The 18864-nt window shown below is 40.7% G+C and overlaps 1 protein-coding gene across 1 annotated transcript; it reads right to left on the bottom strand.

Moving 5' to 3' along the window:
- Positions 1 to 2355, bottom strand: LOC133630426 (beta-1,4-galactosyltransferase 1-like). The gene is made up of 2 exons (XM_062022006.1): positions 1939 to 2355; positions 1 to 1036 (listed from the first exon to the last, which is right to left on the bottom strand). Exons 1-2 carry the CDS (start codon positions 2317 to 2319, stop codon positions 329 to 331), a joined length of 1089 nt encoding a protein of 362 aa, XP_061877990.1. The 5' UTR covers positions 2320 to 2355; the 3' UTR covers positions 1 to 328.
- Positions 2356 to 18864: the final 16509 nt, after the last annotated feature.

Raw genomic sequence — 18864 nt, forward strand, 5'->3', positions numbered from 1 at the left:
TCTAACAAATCAGATTCGACATGAAAATCCCAAGACAAAGTTAGCCCCAATGATTGAAAATGATATTAGACCCTCACAACCACAATAATGCTCAGTTTTGATTGACAGTAACAATGTATATTGTTATTGTAAAAACTATACATTCCATTTGTAGGCTGTCATGCTGGGTTGAAATGATCAAACTTACAGGTCCCATGTCTATGGATGAGTGACAGAGACTTAGCAAGGTTCCTGGCTTCATCTTAAGATGTGTAAAGAAGCCTTTAAAAAAATGTCAGTGAACGAGTGGGCTTAGACATGGTGGGGGGGAGAAAGTACGCTCTTAAAGTCAGTTTTGCATGATAAGGGACCTTTCAAAGGTAGAATCTAAAGATGAAGGAGCTTCGATGTCCACAGCAATAAAACTATAAAGTTTTTTCTTCTCAACACCAACAACAGTGTACTTAAGGGATTTAAAACCGTCGTGATCCATCGTCTGTAGGGTTTGGTTGACTTTGACCGAATTCAACTCATTGGCCTCGTTGTGCAGGTCCCTGTCATGTATGATCATCTTGTATTGTCCGATCACCATGTCCGGTCGTGAAATGGACATCCCTTTGAAGATGATTCGGTTATAAATATCATCGTCCTCGCCGCCCCAACCCCAGAAAGTGTTTGAGAAGCCGTTGACTTTTAAGTACTGCTCCTTGGACAAGGACGAGACGCCGCCAAAGTAAGTGTTGTAAGGTAAACTGAATTGGAATTTATCTATCGCCACAGCCAAGTGTCTGGGACTATCAAAGCATGTGTACAAGTTGCGGTCATCCACAGGCACTAGGTCCACATCTGAGAAGACAAAACAGTTGTAATCGTAATCCTTCAGTGCCTCCACAAAGCCTACATTGAGCAGCTTGGCCCGGTTGAACAATCCTTCTCCGGCTTGGTTGATGACATACACGCCGTAGTCCAGCTGTTGCCGGATCAGAATGGGATGGAGGTAAAAAAGCCAGTTATTCAGGTGCTTCTGTCGATTGCGGAATGGGATGATTATCGCCACCTATTTGCAAAAAAGTGAGGATTCGGTTCATTAGTGCATTTTTAGTGCTGTTGCACTCCAGAATCTTTAATATTTTTCTGAGCTAACACAGTGTAATGTAGAACGGGGTTGTTTGTCACACTTCTTTTACACTTTAACATCTTTGGCTTGAAATGGGTATTCAACCAATCAAACAATCAATCAATTCTTATTTTTCCAAGTCGTAACAATGAGGTAGTTACCATAATACCAAAGGGTTGGTTGTCACAATGTCATTTTAATTGGGAGAGTCTTTTTAAAACAAGACAAGGCATAGCTAAATTAGAAAGTGAACTGAATCCATCTGAACACAAAATTAATAAGAAACATGAACTGGAAACATATTTAGGCCAGCCTACTGTATGTGTTATATGGATGAAAACATTAAAAACTAGGGATGTGCAGATCGATCGGCCACCAATTAGTATTACCTGGAAAAGTATGTGATCACCATTGCCGATTTATGTATTTTAATGCCAATCGCAAATACAGATCCTCTCTGGCTGACACTGTACTCATTTTTAGTCCAGCTGCTGACAACATAGCAGCTAATTGTGTGCACATTATACACAGTGTGAAGTCGCATCCCTGAGTCAATAATAATCACCTCTATTGCGGCAAATAGCATGCATATGGTGGTATCTTAAGTATCATTACCAGCTAACATTATCACTGGAGGACAAGCCTAAACACGTTACACATTAAAAAAAGACAAAAAGTCCTCCCCCTTATAAGTTTGGTTGTCTTACACTCAAGAAAACCATTATTGGCGACCAACCTCGTTCTCCCCAACTAATATTTTCCTGGCTGGACGTCAAACTATTAACATAATCTGGTTGACTAACCGAATGTCAGAGTAAATTGCATTTATTTGCATTGCTTACCTTGTGTTGTGAGGTACAATCAAGTGGCTTGTATCGCCCACCTATATGTAGAGCAGGACTCCCAACCACCCTCCAAACCTGTTCCAGAACCAAGTGACTGTTAAACGCCACATACAGAGGACCTACAAGGTTCGGCGGCGTGTCAGGACAGGTTCTCAAAGTCTTGTTCCCAGCGCTCAGGTTTACAGCCTCCACTTGACTGAAATGTGTCGCTGTAGGTTCCTCATGAGGCGTCTGCGGGTATGCGATAGCCTCCAAAAAAACATCTGGCTTTGACAAAAACCTTAACCAACTGGAGGCCGAGGGGACAAGCCACGTCACAGCCAGGGCAACAAAGAGTATCAGTAATAAAGAAACGCGTTTTAATTTACTTAACATCATTTTTGGCTGAGTAGAAAAAGAGCGTGTGTATCATTGCCTGCCTCTTTCTTGAAAGAAGGGATTTGGTAAGAGTCACCAGACAGGTTTTGTTGGACTTGCCTCCTTGTTAAACCCATTTACAGTTACTCAACGTAGCTTGTAGAGGTGGGACTATTTGGACACCTCATGATTCAATTTTGATTCAGGAGCAAAAAAAAATTCAGTCTAAGCCTGGGCCACTGCAACCTGACACACGCCAGACCCTTGTAGTTTGCTGAGCTCAACACAAGGGTCTGGGCTCGAAGGCATTGCAAACTCCTTCCAGATAGCAAAAAATAATGAACCAATCAGGATCGCCTCGCGGGATTTCATAGTTGTGACGTAGCGCCGAAGCGACTGTTTGATTCAAACAACAATGGCAGCACGCAGCGAAGAGTCATGTGCTGACATTGATTCTGCTATTGCAACTGTTTTGCGACATCGATCGATTCATTATTTAAAAGATGAACAGAGAACGGTTGTGAAGGCATTTATTGGTGGCAAGGATGTTTTGGTTCTTTTTCCGACCGGGTTTGGATTTCCCACCGCCGCTCTCATCAGCGTCACGGGTTGATTTCGATGTGAGTGGTTGAAGTAGCACATCATTCAAGATAACGGACCAGTGGTTTATCCAATCACATACAATGATTTTTTTACAAGGCCCCGCCTGAGATCGTTAGGTTGTGAGTTCTAACCCCGGCCGAGTCATACCAAAGACTATAAAAATAGGACCCATTACCTCCCTGTTTGGCACTCAGCATCAAGGGTTGGAATTGGGGGTTAAATCACCCAAAATGATTCCCGGGCGCGGCCACCGCTGCTGCTCACTGCTCCCCTCACCTCCCAGGGGGTGATCAAGGGTGATGGGTCAAATGCAGAGAATAATTTCGCCACACCTAGTGTGTGTGTGACAATCATTGGTACTTTCACTTTTCACTTTCACTACTGAAATACATCTCCTATTGAGAACTCCCAGATTCTTGTGTGGGGCTCAGCGAGTGAGAGTCAGGTTAGGGCCACTGGAGAGGAGGTCCAGACTGAGGCCAAGGGAAAAAAAACATTATAGCCATAGCACACATAAACATGCGTGTAAGAGGAAAACATCATAGAACACAAATGACATTAAAGACAATAAAAAAAGCAGAGCTGAATGAACCAGCCACTTCTACACACAGCCACAAAAGTAAAACAACAACAACAAAAAACATACACACTGTGGTGGTCTCTACGGTGTTGCACGCCATCGTCTGCTGGGGTCGGGGAAGCATGGCCAGAGACAGGAGTAGACCCAACAAAGCAACCTAGAGAGCCGACTCCACCCTCGGCCGGCCACCAACTCTCGGCCAGTGTCCAGTACGCATGGATGAGCGAGGATACGTCCAAGGAGACCGAGGTGTCCGATACCTGCTCATTCAGCCAAGACACTGTGAAGCTTGTCCGTCCCGGCGCTTAGCGCCAGCTCCGCAGCCCTGTCTCTTCATCCGCATCTCCTCCAGTTAGGGCTGGGCGATATGGCCTTTTTTTAATATCTCTATATTTTTAGGCCATGTCACGATACACGATGTATATCTCGATATTTTGCCTTAGCCTTGATGCATATAATCACACCAGTATGATGATTCTATGTGTCTACATTAAAACATTTTTGTTCATACTGCATTAACATATGCTCATTTTAAACTTCCATGCAGAGAGGGAAATCACAACTAAGTCAATTGACCAAAACTGTATTTATTAAACAGTTATTAAGCAGTGGCACAAACATTCAAGTCATTTCAAAACAGAAAGTGCAATATTGTCAGATACACTTTAAAACAAGCTATTAGTGCACTTTTGTGCATGATGTCACTAAGATGACATATCAAAACAACACTAAATTAAAGTGCACTTTTTGTACAGAACGCCACTACAATAGTTAAAAACAAATAAAGTGCACTTTTGTGCATGATGTCACACAAGATATTTCAATAACTGCCAAATAAAAATTAGCTGCATAATTGGAAATCAAATGGTGTATGTCCTTCACTATGTGGTAGGTTCCTGCTTGGGTTGGGTATCGTTTGAATTCGAACGATTCTGATTCCGATTCCGATTCTTTGTTTCGATTCCGATTCCTGACGATTCTCGATTCCGATTCTTTTAAGAGGCAGGGTCAAAAAAAAGTTTAGGATATTTTAAATGAGCTGGCTAACCTACAGTCTTTCTGAATGAAATAGTCTGACATTCTCCATCAATTTTAATTCTATTAACATTTTATGAACTTTACTATAAATTCCTCACAGGGCTGTTTTCCACTAGAATATAAATATCAAATCTATGAACTTGAATATAAATATTATAAATTATGAATACATTTTCCCAGGGGTACACTTTCCTCAAGAGAGCTTTATTTTTGAAAACCTCATGAAAACACATTTACACACACAAGTGTATGATGCTGCAGGTACTTAAAAATGTTACCGTGCTCCCACTGATGGGCTAACCTGGTGCAGAAAAGCAAATAAACAATAAGAAACAACTTGCAAAACCCAGTCCAGATTAGCAGCAGGTACAGTATAAAATCAGAGACAGTTCTTGTTTAGGAAAATGACCATATCCGCCTTCTCAGGCAGGATGCGTGAGCGTTCTGGACAGATAGTGTCTCCTGCTGTGGAAAATACACGTTCGCTGGGTGTGGAAGAAGCTTGAACGCATAAATAGGAGAAAGCGAGATATGACAGCAAAGGATGAGTTTTTTGTTGGTTCCACCGGACCACCACCATGCAGCAGGGTCGTCAGACATAAGTATCGGTGGAACGTCCTGGTACATCTGCAGCTCTCTCTCCACTCGTTTCTTGATGGACATGGAGCTCTGTTATTTCGCGGTTATTTCAATTTTTTTTGTAAAGTGAAGCCACACTTTCGACCGCCGACGCCCGCTATCCATGCTTGAGCTTGACTGACTCGCTCGGCTATGCTAACACTTCCGGGGATGGGCGCTTCTTCGTTGGTGTTCAGCGGCTTCTTCTTCCGTTTCGGCGGACATATTTTTTTCCGGTCGGCGGACTAAATTGGCGTGACAGCATCGAAAATAGGAATCGAAATATAAACTTTTGAACGATTCCGGGAGAATCGGAAAGTTAGTCCCGGTTCCAATCGATACTCGATACTCGATACCCAACCCTAGTTACTGCGGACGTTATCTCCTTCTGTTGACTATTTTTTTCATACGGTTTTGATGTGGAAATGGTTGCCTCTGCATTTTGTTGGTGTGGCACCGAACGGAGATGTTGACATGCGGAGTTTCAAGCACTCTTCATTCTCTAGCGGCTGACTTTTCAAATGATGCTACACATAAGCAGTAATGTTACTTTTTGTAGCAACACTTTTGCCCCACACTTGACAAATTACGGTTGTCTGTTCGACATCTTCCCGCTTGAAGCCAAACCACCGCCAGACGATGGACCCCGTGCTGTTTTTCTTGGGAATTAAGTCTTCCTTCATTTGTTACCAGATTTGCACCTTCTTTCTTTCGTATTACCACTCGCACCACAGCTAACGTTACCCATGCCGCTTCCTCTCTGCTCCGCGAGGGCGTATACGTATGTGATGTATGTAAGAAAGTGCGCTTGTTTTATGTCTCTGTGAGAAGCAGAGACAACAAAGAGTGATAAAGGTCTGTAGTGTAATGCCCGCAGCTAAAAGCAACTGCGTGAGAACGTATACTCGAATATCACAATATAGTCATTTTCTATATCGCACAGAGACAAACCCGAGTATATTCGCGATATATCGAGTATATTCGATATATCGCCCAGCCCTACTTCCAGTCTCTCCAAATGGACTCTGGTGTGGCAGAGACCCAGCAGCTGGTCTCCATGGCAAAAAGGGTCCCGGGAGGCAGATCCAGAAGCTCACAAAAAAGCACCGCAGAAGTCACGAAAGGGTCCCGAACCAAAAGGCAAAAAAAACCCACATGAAAACAAGAGGGAAACACAAAAGGATGACACAAGAGCACAGAGCTCCTGCCAACAGCAGCCACTACAGCGGCGCCATCTTGGGAAAATAAAAATAAGTATGATTAGAACATTTTAGCATTATGTTTGTGTTCAATTACAGTAAGTGTGTTAATCCTAAACATTTCTGCCACTTGATTTTACACGCTATAACATTTTTGAGACTTTTTTTTTTTTGACATATACTGCAACAATATCGTACCATGGTCCTAATACCGTGATAATATCGTACCGTGAGATGTGATACTGTTACATCCCTTTTTTTTTTTTTTTTTTTTTTTTTTTTTTTTTTTTGGTCCTGTCCAGCTTCTCAGGCAAATCATATAGTTGATGTAGATGCCCATATCGGCTGTTCAGATTTACTTTACAAAAGAGAAGTGTAGGATACTTCTCTTGTTGCCTTATTTGTATTTGACTTTATTAAATGTATTTATATTATCATTTGGTGCAGCCGAGCCGTAGCAGGAGGGGATAGAAAGAGAAAAAAAGGAAGACAGAGGGGGGAATTGTGGGGACAAGAGGGGGATTAGACAGAGAGACAAAAACAACAACAGCAAACACAACAACAACAACAACAACAACAATAGAGCAACATCAGCAAATACGACATGTACAAATATGATGGTAAAAGTAATAGCAAATAAGCAGTTAGCGAAAATAAAAAATAATACAGAAATGACAATGAGCATTATTACACTAAAAATGGAGCAATACAAATACCAATAGAAATATCGCTATTGATAATGAACAATACCAATACTTTACCTTTATTATCAACAATACAGTTGTTCAAATGCAACAATACATATACGTAATGATAACTTGAGATACGAAAGAATGCAGAAAAATGGAGGGGAAGAAAGAGAAGCAACCTAGATTAACCTTGTAGATTGTTATAGTAACAATAGGTTAAGCTTTGTCAGAGTGCCATGTGTTATACCCAGTTTACTCTAGGGCAACAACATTAATATATGTTTGATGAAACGTGATTATGTGCATGAGTGTATGTGTGCATATGTACTTGTATATGTACAGTATGTGTATATCTGTGTTTGTACAGTAAATGTATATGTACAGTATGTGTATATGTGTGTTTGTACTGTGAATGTATATGTATAGTATGTGTATGTGTGTGTTTGTACAGTGAATGTATATGTACAGTATGTGTATACAGTATGTGTGTTTGTACAGTGAATGTATATGTACAGTATGTGTATATGTGTTTGTACAGTGAGTGTATATGTACAGTATGTGTATATGTATGTTTGTACAGTGAATGTATATGTACAGTATGTGTATGTGTATGTTTGTATAATGAATGTGCGTGTGGATGTATGAACTTTGAGTATGTAAATATGTACTGTATTTGTATATGTATGTGGGAGCGTAGGTAACTATGTATGTGTGTATGTATGTATGTGAGTATATGTGAATTTGTGTGTACAATACATTTGACTCCCAGTGTGTGTGGGAGCCAGAGTACGGCCCCAGCCTCCCCGAGAGCCCGACCCACAAACATTAGGTGTGGTGCCCAGGGAACCAGGGACCACCGCCCCCACACAGCTAAGCCGGACAGTGACAGGAACCACAGAGCCCGGCCCACCGCGCCGCCCAGAAGGGCCAACAGCAGGCCGCAGACAGACGCACCCGGCAGAGGACAAGGCACGAGAAAAGCAGGGTACAGCCAGACCCCAAGCCAGCGAGAGACCACACCCCACACGGGCAGAAAGGCGGGACGCCCCGCCCGAGGGGCCCGGAGACCCCCCGCAACCGGACGGGAAGACCGCCCCCGCCTCACCGGCAACCGGGCCCCCACGAGCCAACCCCCCACCCCCGGAGAGCGCGGCGAGGCCAGCCCCCGGCCACTCCACCCAAGTCGGCCGCCACAGGACCACCCAGCACGGGGCCACGGGAACCACCCACCCCACCCGCAGGGACCCCAACGATGGAGATGGAACAACCAGCAACCGCCCCGCCGAGTCCCCCCCCTGAGGTAGGGGGAAAAAAAATAAATAAATAAAAAATTAATAAAATATATTTAAAAAATAATAATAATAAAATAAAATAATTAAATATATAAAAAAAAAAAAAATTAAAAGATCACAGACATGCTGACACACAAGGTCACTACCCCAACTGTTACATCCCTACACTTTACTATACCTGGGACTCGGGCTCGGCGATATGGACAAAAAAGTATCTCTCGATATATTTTTACTTAAACTCGATATTCAATATATATCTCGATATATTTTTTGGTGATAGTATACATATAAAGATATTAATTTTTGAGCGATATTCAGTAAAATTGAAGTGAATGACAACTGTACTGTAAACAGTCAGTGGCACTTTTATTAACTAAGTCAAGATGGGTATTAACAGCTCAGAAAATCAACTGTTTAAGTAGTACAGAATTACATAACATAAATAAAATTGAAAAATATTATTCCTACGTAAAATAAATAACATAGCTGTGCAAATAATACAAAATGTATCAAACTCAGATACAATAATACATTTGCAGGCAGGCACTTTGTGATTTCCCTTCCCCTTGTCTGAGAAACCTTAATATTGAAGATGTTCATTTCTGTGATGAAAAATGTTCCAACAAATCTATGAGGGCAGTTTTAGTGAAATAATATTTTACGGGCACAGTTCATAGACAATATATCCTGAAGGAGTTTACAAAAGTTGAGCTAAGGAAAATAAGGACAATATATATTACATACCCAAGTCTTCCCAAAGTTAAAGAAATACAATTTAAAATTATTAATGGAATATACCATTCAAAGGATTTTTTGAAACTAACATGGAGGTTGATGGCTGTTATATCTGTGGAGCTGTAGCGGATGTCAATCATCTGTTTGTGGAATGTGAGAGTGTACATGTGTTTTGGGAGGAGATCACAGATTGGCTAAGAAACAAGGGTGTGGAAATGTCCCCATTCACTATAGAAGGTATCAAATTTGGTATTTTTTATAAAGGACTGTAACATAGAAATGTTTTTTAACATTATTATACTCCAGGCAAAAATGTTTCTACATAAATGTCGATTTAAAGTTTAAAGTTAAAGGCCTACTGAAACCCACTACTACCGACCACACAGTCTGATAGTTTATATATCAATGATGAAATCTTAACATTGCAACACATGCCAATACGGCCGGGTTAACTTATAAAGTGCAATTTTAAATTTTCCGCTAAACTTCCGATTGAAAACGTCTATGTATGATGACGTATGCGCGTGACGTCAATCGTTGAAACGGAAGTATTGGTACCCCATTGAATCCAATGCAAAAAAGCTCTGTTTTCATCTCAAAATTCCACAGTATTCTGGACATCTGTGTTGGTGAATCTTTTGCAATTTGTTTAATGAACAATGAAGACTGCAAAGAAAAAAGTTGTAGGTGGGATCGGTGTATTAGTGGCTGGCTGTAGCAACACAACCAGGAGGACTTTGACTTGGATAGCAGACGCGCTAGCCGAGGCTAGCCGCCGACCGCACGGATGATCGGGTGAAGTCCTTCGTCCGTCTGTCGATCGCTGGAACGCAGGTGAGCACGGGTGTTGATGAGCAGATGAGGGCTGGCTGGCGTAGGTGGATAGCTAATGTTTTTATCATAGGTCTGTGAGGTCCCGTTGTTAAGTTAGCTTCAATGGCGTCGTTAGCAACAGCATTGTTAAGCTTCGCCAAGCTGGGAATTATTAACCGTGTATTAACATGTCCATGGTTTAATAGTATTGTTGATCTTCTGTCTATCCTTCCAGTCAGGGATTTATTTATTTTGTTTCTATCTGTATTTGAGCCCGATGCTATCACGTTAGCTCAGTAGCTAAAGAGCTTCGGCGATGTATTGTCGTGGAGATAAAAGTCACTGTGAATGTCCATTTCGCGTTCTCGACTCATTTTCAAGAGGATATAGTATCCGAGGTGGTTTAAAATACAAATCCGTGATTCACAATAGAAAAAGGAGAAAGTGTGGAATCCAATGAACCCTTGTACCTAAGTTACGGTCAGAGCGAAAAAAGATACGTCCTGCACTGCGCTGTAGTCCTTCACTCTCACTTTCCTCATCCACAAATCTTTCATCCTCGCTCAAATTAATGGGGTGATCGTCACTTTCTCGGTCCGAATCTCTCTCGCTGCATTGTAAACAATGGGAAAATGTGAGGAGTCCTTCCTCCGGTGACGTCACGCTACTTCCGGTATAGGCAAGGCTTTTTTTTATCAGCGACCAAAAGTTGCGACCTTTATCGTCATTCTCTACTAAATCCTTTCAGCAAAAATATGGCAATATCGCGAAATGATCAAGTATGACACATAGAATGGATCTGCTATCCCCGTTTAAATAAAAACAAATCATTTCAATAGGCCTTTAATGTACCAATGATTGTCATACACACACTAGGTGTGGTGAGATTATCCTCTGCATTTGACCCATCACCCTCACCCCCTGGGTAGTGAGGGGAGCAGTGAGCAGAAGCACGGGCCACGCCTGGGAATCATATTGGTGATTTAACCCCCAATTCCAACCCTTGATGCTGGAACACTCTAACCACGAGGCTAAACGCTTAATGGTTTAAAATCATCAATCAAATCTTGGAGAATGATTAAGAGTACAAAAGCCCTTAAATTGATATCTTTGTTAAAAACATTTCAATTGATTTAGGTAGCCTTTTTTGTCTTTTAATTTTTTTGTTATTATTAATTATTATTTAATTAGCTATCTGTATTTGCTTTTGTTGTATGTCCTTGTTGTTGGAAGTCCCTTGACTGTTGAGTAAATTCTTGACGTGTGTTTGTTGTTCAATAAAAATAAAAATAAAAAATAAAATAAAATAAAAAACATTGTGATTTCTTTTCCTGGTTCGATGACCCGCCCTATCTTGCCTCTGATTGGCCTGTCCATAACCAATCGTGACTCGTCATAGTAAAGGAAGAAGTAAAAGGAGGGGTTTAGTAGCCCATGGAGGGGGGAGCGGGAAAGAACAAGGAACACAACAAATAAGCGGCGTTTGGTAATTTTAACGTGAAATAAATTATATCGATATTACGATATTTTCTTAATTCATATCTTGTTTAAAAAAAGATCAATATATCTTACAAACTTGATATGTCGCCCAGTCCTACCTGGGACGATACCCGAACATCTCAGTCATCCATTCACACACATATTCACACACTGATGGCAGAAGCTGCCATGAAGGGCGCTAATTATGGGTAGGTGACGTGCCTTGCCCAAGGACACAACGGCTGTGACTAGGATGGCGGAAGCTGAATAGGAACCAATAATTCTCAAGTCGCTGGCACGGCTACTTTACCATCTGAGTCATGCTGCCCCGTGTAAGGTAAAAGCATAAGTTGTAACCAAGAAATGTTTAATTTTACATACATGCGCTTCTATTGAGATTTAACTTATACGCTACAAATAATAAGACATGTCAACTATTCAAAATTATTGCATTCACCACCTCGAAAGGGACAAAGGGCAGAATATGGACGGACAATACAAACAGGAAGAGTCAACATTTCTGGTTGCTGTCAAACACTGCCCTCTAGCGACCAGCGTGTAAAAGCGCACTTGTCACAAAGCTTTCAAAGTCACAAGCTTCCAATGTCACAGTGATGTGCCGTTTCGGGTCAAACAGTCAACCGACAATCATTGCCATGTCATCACAAACGAGGCGCTAAATGACATGTTTTCCCAGAACTATATGCCGATGCTGCACTTTCGAAGCAATTTGCTGGGTTTCGTCATACTTACCAACCTTGAGACCTCCGATTTTGGGAGGTATATATATATATATATATATATATATATATATATATATATATATATATATATATATATATATATATATATATATATATATATATATATATATATATATATATATATATATATATATATATATATAAATAAATAAAATAAATACTTGAATTTCAGTGTTCATTTATGTACACGTATACACACACATAACACTCATCTACTCATTGTTGAGTTAAGGGTTGAATTGTCCATCCTTGTTCTATTCTCTGTCACTATATTTCTAACCATGCTGAACACCCTCCCTCCTCTGATGATGCATTGCTGTGTGGCACGCACAAAAGTGCTTTCATCAAATGCACTAGAGTCTGGAATCTTTTATCTCTCCCTAGCATGACCCAAAACCGGTCAATCTTTGCTTCCTGAGGAAGATCTTCACTGCCAAGGACTATTGCTTCCTGAGGAAGATCTTCACTGCCAAGCACTTGGTAGTCCACTACTTCTTCCCGGAGGCTATCCAGGTCCAATTGCAGCTGCGGCTTGGAACTTACAGGCGTATTTCTTCATCTTACTCGTCGTCGGCGTCACCATGGCTGTATCTTCCTTGTTCTTCTGCCTTGTCTCCTTGTTGTGTGCGCAGTTGTGCACTGCACTCTCTAAAAGCCGTAGATGTTATTGTCACATATGCATGTACAGTAGATGGCAGTATTGTCCTGTTTAAGAGTGTCACAACATTGCTGTTTACGCCAGACAAACTGCTTTACGGTAGACGAAAACGTGACTGCTGTTGTTGTGTGTTGTTACCGCGCTGGGAGGATGTTAATGAAATTGCTTAACAATAAACCCACATAAGAAACCAAGAACTCGGCCTCGATCATTCCACAGTTATAACGTGATTGGGCAGGCACGCTGTTTACATTGTGGGAAAGCAGACGTGAAAACAGGCTGTCCTCAATCAGGTCCGCATGGAGCTGGAGGCGGCGTGGCCTCCAGCTCCGCCTGAATTTCGGGAGATTTTTGGGAGAAAATTTGTCCCGGGAGGTTTTCGGGAGAGGCGCTGAATTTCGGGAGTCTCCTGGAAAATCCGGGAGGGTTGGCAAGTATGGGTTACGTTACGTCTACCATAGGACTACTTTTTGTTTTCATAGCTGTGGGCAAATGTTGACGCTGGCAGCTGAACATACTGTAAGATCAGTCTTCTGCTGGACTATGATTTTTTATTGTGCATGTTTGCTGAAATTCTTCAGACTGGAGTGATACTATATTATATTATTATTCGTCTTTCAAGCTAATTGTAAACAGCAGTACCTCGACTTAAAAGTGCACCACCTTCAATCAATCAATCAATCAATCAATCAATCAATCAATCAATCAAAGATTATTTATATAGCCCTAAATCACGAGTGTCTCAAAGGGCTTCACAAGCCACAAAGACATCATTGGCTCAGATCCCACATCAGGGCAAGAAAAAAAACTCAAACCAATGGGATTACAATGAGAAACCTTGGAGGGGACAGCAGATGTGGGGACCCCCCCAGCCCCCTCCCGGGCGACCGGTGCAATGGAGGTCGAGTGGATCTAGTTAATAGTGTGAGAGTCCAGTCCATAGTGGGGCCAGCAGGGGATCATCTTGAGTGGAGACAAGTCAGCAGCGCAGAGACGTCCTCAACTGATGCACAGATGAGTGGTCCATCCCGGGTCCCGACTTTGAACAGCTAGCGCTTCATCTGTGATCACCTAATCTGTGCCCCCCCTCTCCACGAAGGGCAGAGCAGAAAAGAGACGGCAGATCAACTGGTCTAAAAGGGGGGTCTATTTAAAGGCTAGTGTATACAAATCAATCAATCAATCAATCAATCTTTATTTATATAGCCCTAAATCACAAGTGTCTCAAAGGGCTGTATGAGTTTTAAGATGGGACTTAAATGCTTCTACTGAGGTAGCATCTCTAACAGTTACCGGGAGGGCATTCCAGAGTACTGGAGCCCGAATAGAAAACGCCCTATAGCCCGCAGACTTTTTTTGGACTCTGGGAATCACTAATAAGCCATAGTTCTTTGAACGCAGATTTCTTGCCGGGACATATGGTACAATACAATCAGCAAGATAGGATGGAGCTAGACCGTTTAGTATTTTATACGTAAGTAGTAAAACCTTGAAGTCAGTGCAGGTGAGCCAGTATAGGCGTAATATGATCAAACTTTCTTGTTCTTGTCAAAAGTCTAGCAACCGCATTTTGTACCAACTGTAATTTTTTAATGCTAGACATAGGGAGACCCGAAAATAATACGTTACAGTAATCGAGACGAGACGTAACGAACGCATGAATAATGATCTCAGCGCCTTATATTTTTTTCTAGATTGAAGCAGTCTCTAATTTATGGTTTTAAGTTGCAGGCACAGAAAATTAAAAAAGAAAAAATATATATCCTCTTTTTCAATTTTTTTGACAGAAATGGACTTTCATTCAAACACAAAATGTAATATTGACATGAATCCTATTGATTATAAAATATTGATAAATGGCATTACAATCCAGCTTCTTCAGCTCTTAAAGTCCTCTCTACGGGATTAAAAGATTGAATAAATTTCTCCAAGCTTAATGATTGCTAAAATAAACTTATTATTGGGACCGTACAGCTCGGTTGGTAGAGTGGCCGTGCCAGCAACTTGAGGGTTCCAGGTTCGATCCCCGCTTCTGCCATCCTAGTCACTGCCGTTGTGTCCGTGGGCAAGACACTTTACCCACCTGCTCCCAGTGCCACCCACACTGGTTTAAATGTAACTTAGATATTGGGTTTCACTATGTAAAGCGCTTTGAGTCACTAGAGAAAAAGTGCTTTATAAATATAATTCACTTCACTTCACTATTAGTTAGTAAATGTAATAATGACACATAATGAACACAATTAATTCTGATAGAACTTGTCCACCCAAAGGTATTGCTTCCCAGAGAAACGTCTTACCTCATATTCATTTTGAAAAATATTGGACTAAACATAACAGATTTCTTATCCCAAATAAAGTAAAAACCGTGTCACAAATGTTACCCCTTACCCTTCTTCCAGGCTGTTTCTTTAGAATGCTTTTTTTTGTCACATTGAAAAAGAGTCAATTTAACTATGAATGTCCAATCTCACAATTATTCTGGACTGAACTTTCTGTTGTACTGTTTAGTATTTACAATATACTCTTTGAGTTCAAAGAAAGGGTTCTTTTCTCACAGGGTAAATTTCATAAAAACTTGAGTATGCTGTCAAACTGTTGTGTCTACTAGGAGTATTACATATTTATAAATCCAATGCTATGTCATGCAAACCAAATAGTTTTTCATTTTTCTAACCATCCATCCATTTCCTACCGCTTGTACCTCTCGGGACATTATAAAAAACATTACATCAAAGAAAAAACAATATGTAATGTGTAATATGATGCTTTTATTTGCTTTTAGTTTTATACTTTTAACTCTTATTACTCACATTTTTTGTTAGTGTTGTTTAAATATATATTTTAAATGTTTGAAAATGATGACAAAACAATTTGTGAATACTTAATTTTAAAATGTTTAATGCTGCTTGGCACTCAGCATCAAGGGTTGGAGTTGGGGGTTAAATCACCAAAATGATTCCCGGGCGCGGCGCCGCTGCTGCCCACTGCTCCCCAAGGGGATGGGTCAAATGCAGAGGACAAATTTCACCACATCTAGTGTGTGTGTGACAATCATTGGTACTTTAATCTTTAATCTTAATCTTAAAATGTATTCTCAGATTGCTCAAATATCTTTGTTATGGAAATAACTTTGAGGAAAAATGTGCCTTTGTAGTCACTTCCGTTAGATGGCCTTTTGTTTTCCTCCAAACAGTGAAGTACATATCCTTTTGCTAAGTTTGCAGCACACTACTCGATTGATACAAGAAAACACAATCTGTCCACACATGCGTGTAGACTACGTCACTTCCGGGACTTGAAAATTTTACGACGGAGTCTGCTGCGTCATGTTCTGTGTTATTTAAATGTTTTGTTAATGTTTTCTATAAAACTATAGCTTATCAATGAGTAAAAGGGAACAAGAATATAAACATTAACAGAAGGTAGATAAAAAAAAAACACCTTTACTTTTCTGTCATTGCAATAAATTACACACAGGGGCGCTACTTTATTTTTTTAAATGTTGATTTTTTTTTTTAAACGCACTTTAACAAAAATCTATATCTGTGGTGTAACACAAACTAGACTTTTAAACGATCCGTATTGTGAATTGATGTGTTTAATGTAAATAAAGTAGTAAAAAAAAGATTGATTTTGTGTGTATGAGAGTGTTTCAGTAGTGTGTGTGAGAGAAAAACATTTCAGTTGTTTATGTGAGAGCATTTAGTGTATACAGTGTTTCCCCCAGAAAATTTGTTAGTTAAGGTGGTGTCTCTCCAGGGGGTAGGGGGTGGGTGGGTGTAAGGAACAGCGTAACTCGGCCTGTCACCATCACGTGTCCATCTCATCGCTGCCACCACAGCATGGGGGAGCCATAGACTACAGACTGCCGTGAAGTAGGCCGGCTTCGTCGCGTGAGGAAGCCTACAATTTTTGGTTGTGTTTTCCGCTCCGTATGCTGAATATGAATATACTATATATATATCTCGATATTTTTTCTGTAAAGTAAAAACAATACACAAAACAGTCCTAGTTACCTGATATACTAAATATGTCATTATTATGACTTAGTAAGTCAATATTTTGACTTACTAATTTACTAAGTCAAAATAATGACTTACTAAGTCAAAATAATGACTTAATAAGTCAAATTAATGACTTACTGTAAGTAAGCTTTTGCAATAAGTGTTTGAAAAAAAGAGTTAAAAGTGGGGCCACATGCTGACATATGCTCAACTCATCATGCTTAATTTATTACAGCATTTGGGAAGCCTGTAGTCGATTTTTATTATGTAAATGTTATATTTTTATCAACATGTGATAGCAGGGCCCCTGCCATTCAAAACTAGGCAGCTACATTACTAATGATGAATGTAACTACAGCTGAAAAAATAGTACAATAGCAATATGAGAGACTATTCATCCCTGAACACCATGGAGTTCATGTAGGCTTTATGATGCAGTTACATTATTATATAAACTATCAGAGACAGCTTCAGGAAACTCTTCATTTAACATATTGTCGTTTTTTGCTGCTTCAACACAGAAAAAGGTAAAGTGAAATGACTTAGTTGTTAACTGTTGGTCAATAATGCTTTTCTTTCTCTCAGACAGACAGGGCTTTGCCGTCCGTAACACACGCGCACGCACGCACGCACAGACACCGCACAGTGAGCTAACGTTATACTAAAAGATAATTAGCCTTCACCTCAAGGACTGCGAGCAAGCTAAGCTGCCGCTTATGTTTCTAGAACGTCAACAGGCTCATAGTGATGTTACTAGTAGTTGACTAGGAGGTGTTTATTATAATTTGGGGAGAGTGTGATGCCTTATGCTCACCTGCTAAACACCTTTCTGCTCATCCCACCGTCTCTCCTCTCTGCCTGTGCCGTGAGCACTGACTCCATGCGCTCTGAATACGCAATGCTGATTGGCTGTTACATGCGCTCTGAATACGCACTGCTGATTGGCTGTTACATGCGCTCTGAATATGCACTGCTGATTGGCTGTTACCACTCTGCGTGTAACCAATCAGATGGTTCTGTGGTGGGACAATGCTGGGTGCTGCAGAGACGTACTGACAGGCAGAGGCAGTATGAAGTGTAGCAGCTTGTTAAGACTTTAGTTTAAAGGCCTACTGAAATGAATTTTTTTTATTCAAACGGGAATAGCAGATCCATTATATGTGTCATACTTGATCATTTCGCGATATTGCCACATTTTTGCTGAAAGGATTTAGTGTAGAACAACGACGATAAAGATCGCAACTTTTGGTATCTAATAAAAACAACCCTTGCCCCTACCGGAAGTAGCGTGATGTCACAGGCTGAAGGATTCCTCACAATTCCCCGTTGTTTACAATGGAGCGAGAGACATTCGGATCGAGAAAGCGACGATTACCCCATTAATTTGAGCGAGGATGAAAGATTCGTGGATGAGGAACGTTAGAGTGCTAGAATGCAGTGCAAGACATATCTTTTTTCACTCTGACCGTAACTTAGGTACAAGCTGGCTCATTGGATTCCACACTCTCCTATTTCTATTGTGGATCACGGATTTGTATTTTAAACCACCTCGGATACTATATCCTCTTGAAAATGAGAGTCGAGAACGCGAAATGGACATTCACAGTGACTTTTATCTCCACGACAATACATCGACGAAACACTTTAGCTACAGAGCTAACGTGATAGCATCAGGCTAAAATGCAGATAGAAACAAAATAAAAATAAACCCTGACTGGAAGGATAGACAGAAGATCAACAATTTAATTAAACCATGAACATGTAAATACACGGTTAATAATTTTCAGCTTGGCAAAGCTAAAAAAATAGAAGCTAACTTAGCTACGGAGCTAACGTGATAGCATCAGGCTCAAATGCAGATAGAAACAAAATAAAAAAAAACCCTGACTGGAAGGATAGACAGAAGATCAACAATACTATTAAACCATGAACATGTAAATACACGGTTAATAATTTTCAGCTTGGCGAAGCTAAAAAAATAGAAGCTAACTTAGCTGCGGCGGCGGCGGGCGTTGTAGCTTTCGACGACACCCCGGCCGCCATCAGAGTCGGCAAGAAACATATATTTCCCCAAAGTTACGTACGTGACAT

The sequence above is a fragment of the Entelurus aequoreus genome, linkage group LG15 (assembly GCF_033978785.1).
Source record: "Entelurus aequoreus isolate RoL-2023_Sb linkage group LG15, RoL_Eaeq_v1.1, whole genome shotgun sequence".
Lineage (NCBI taxonomy): Eukaryota > Metazoa > Chordata > Actinopteri > Syngnathiformes > Syngnathidae > Entelurus > Entelurus aequoreus.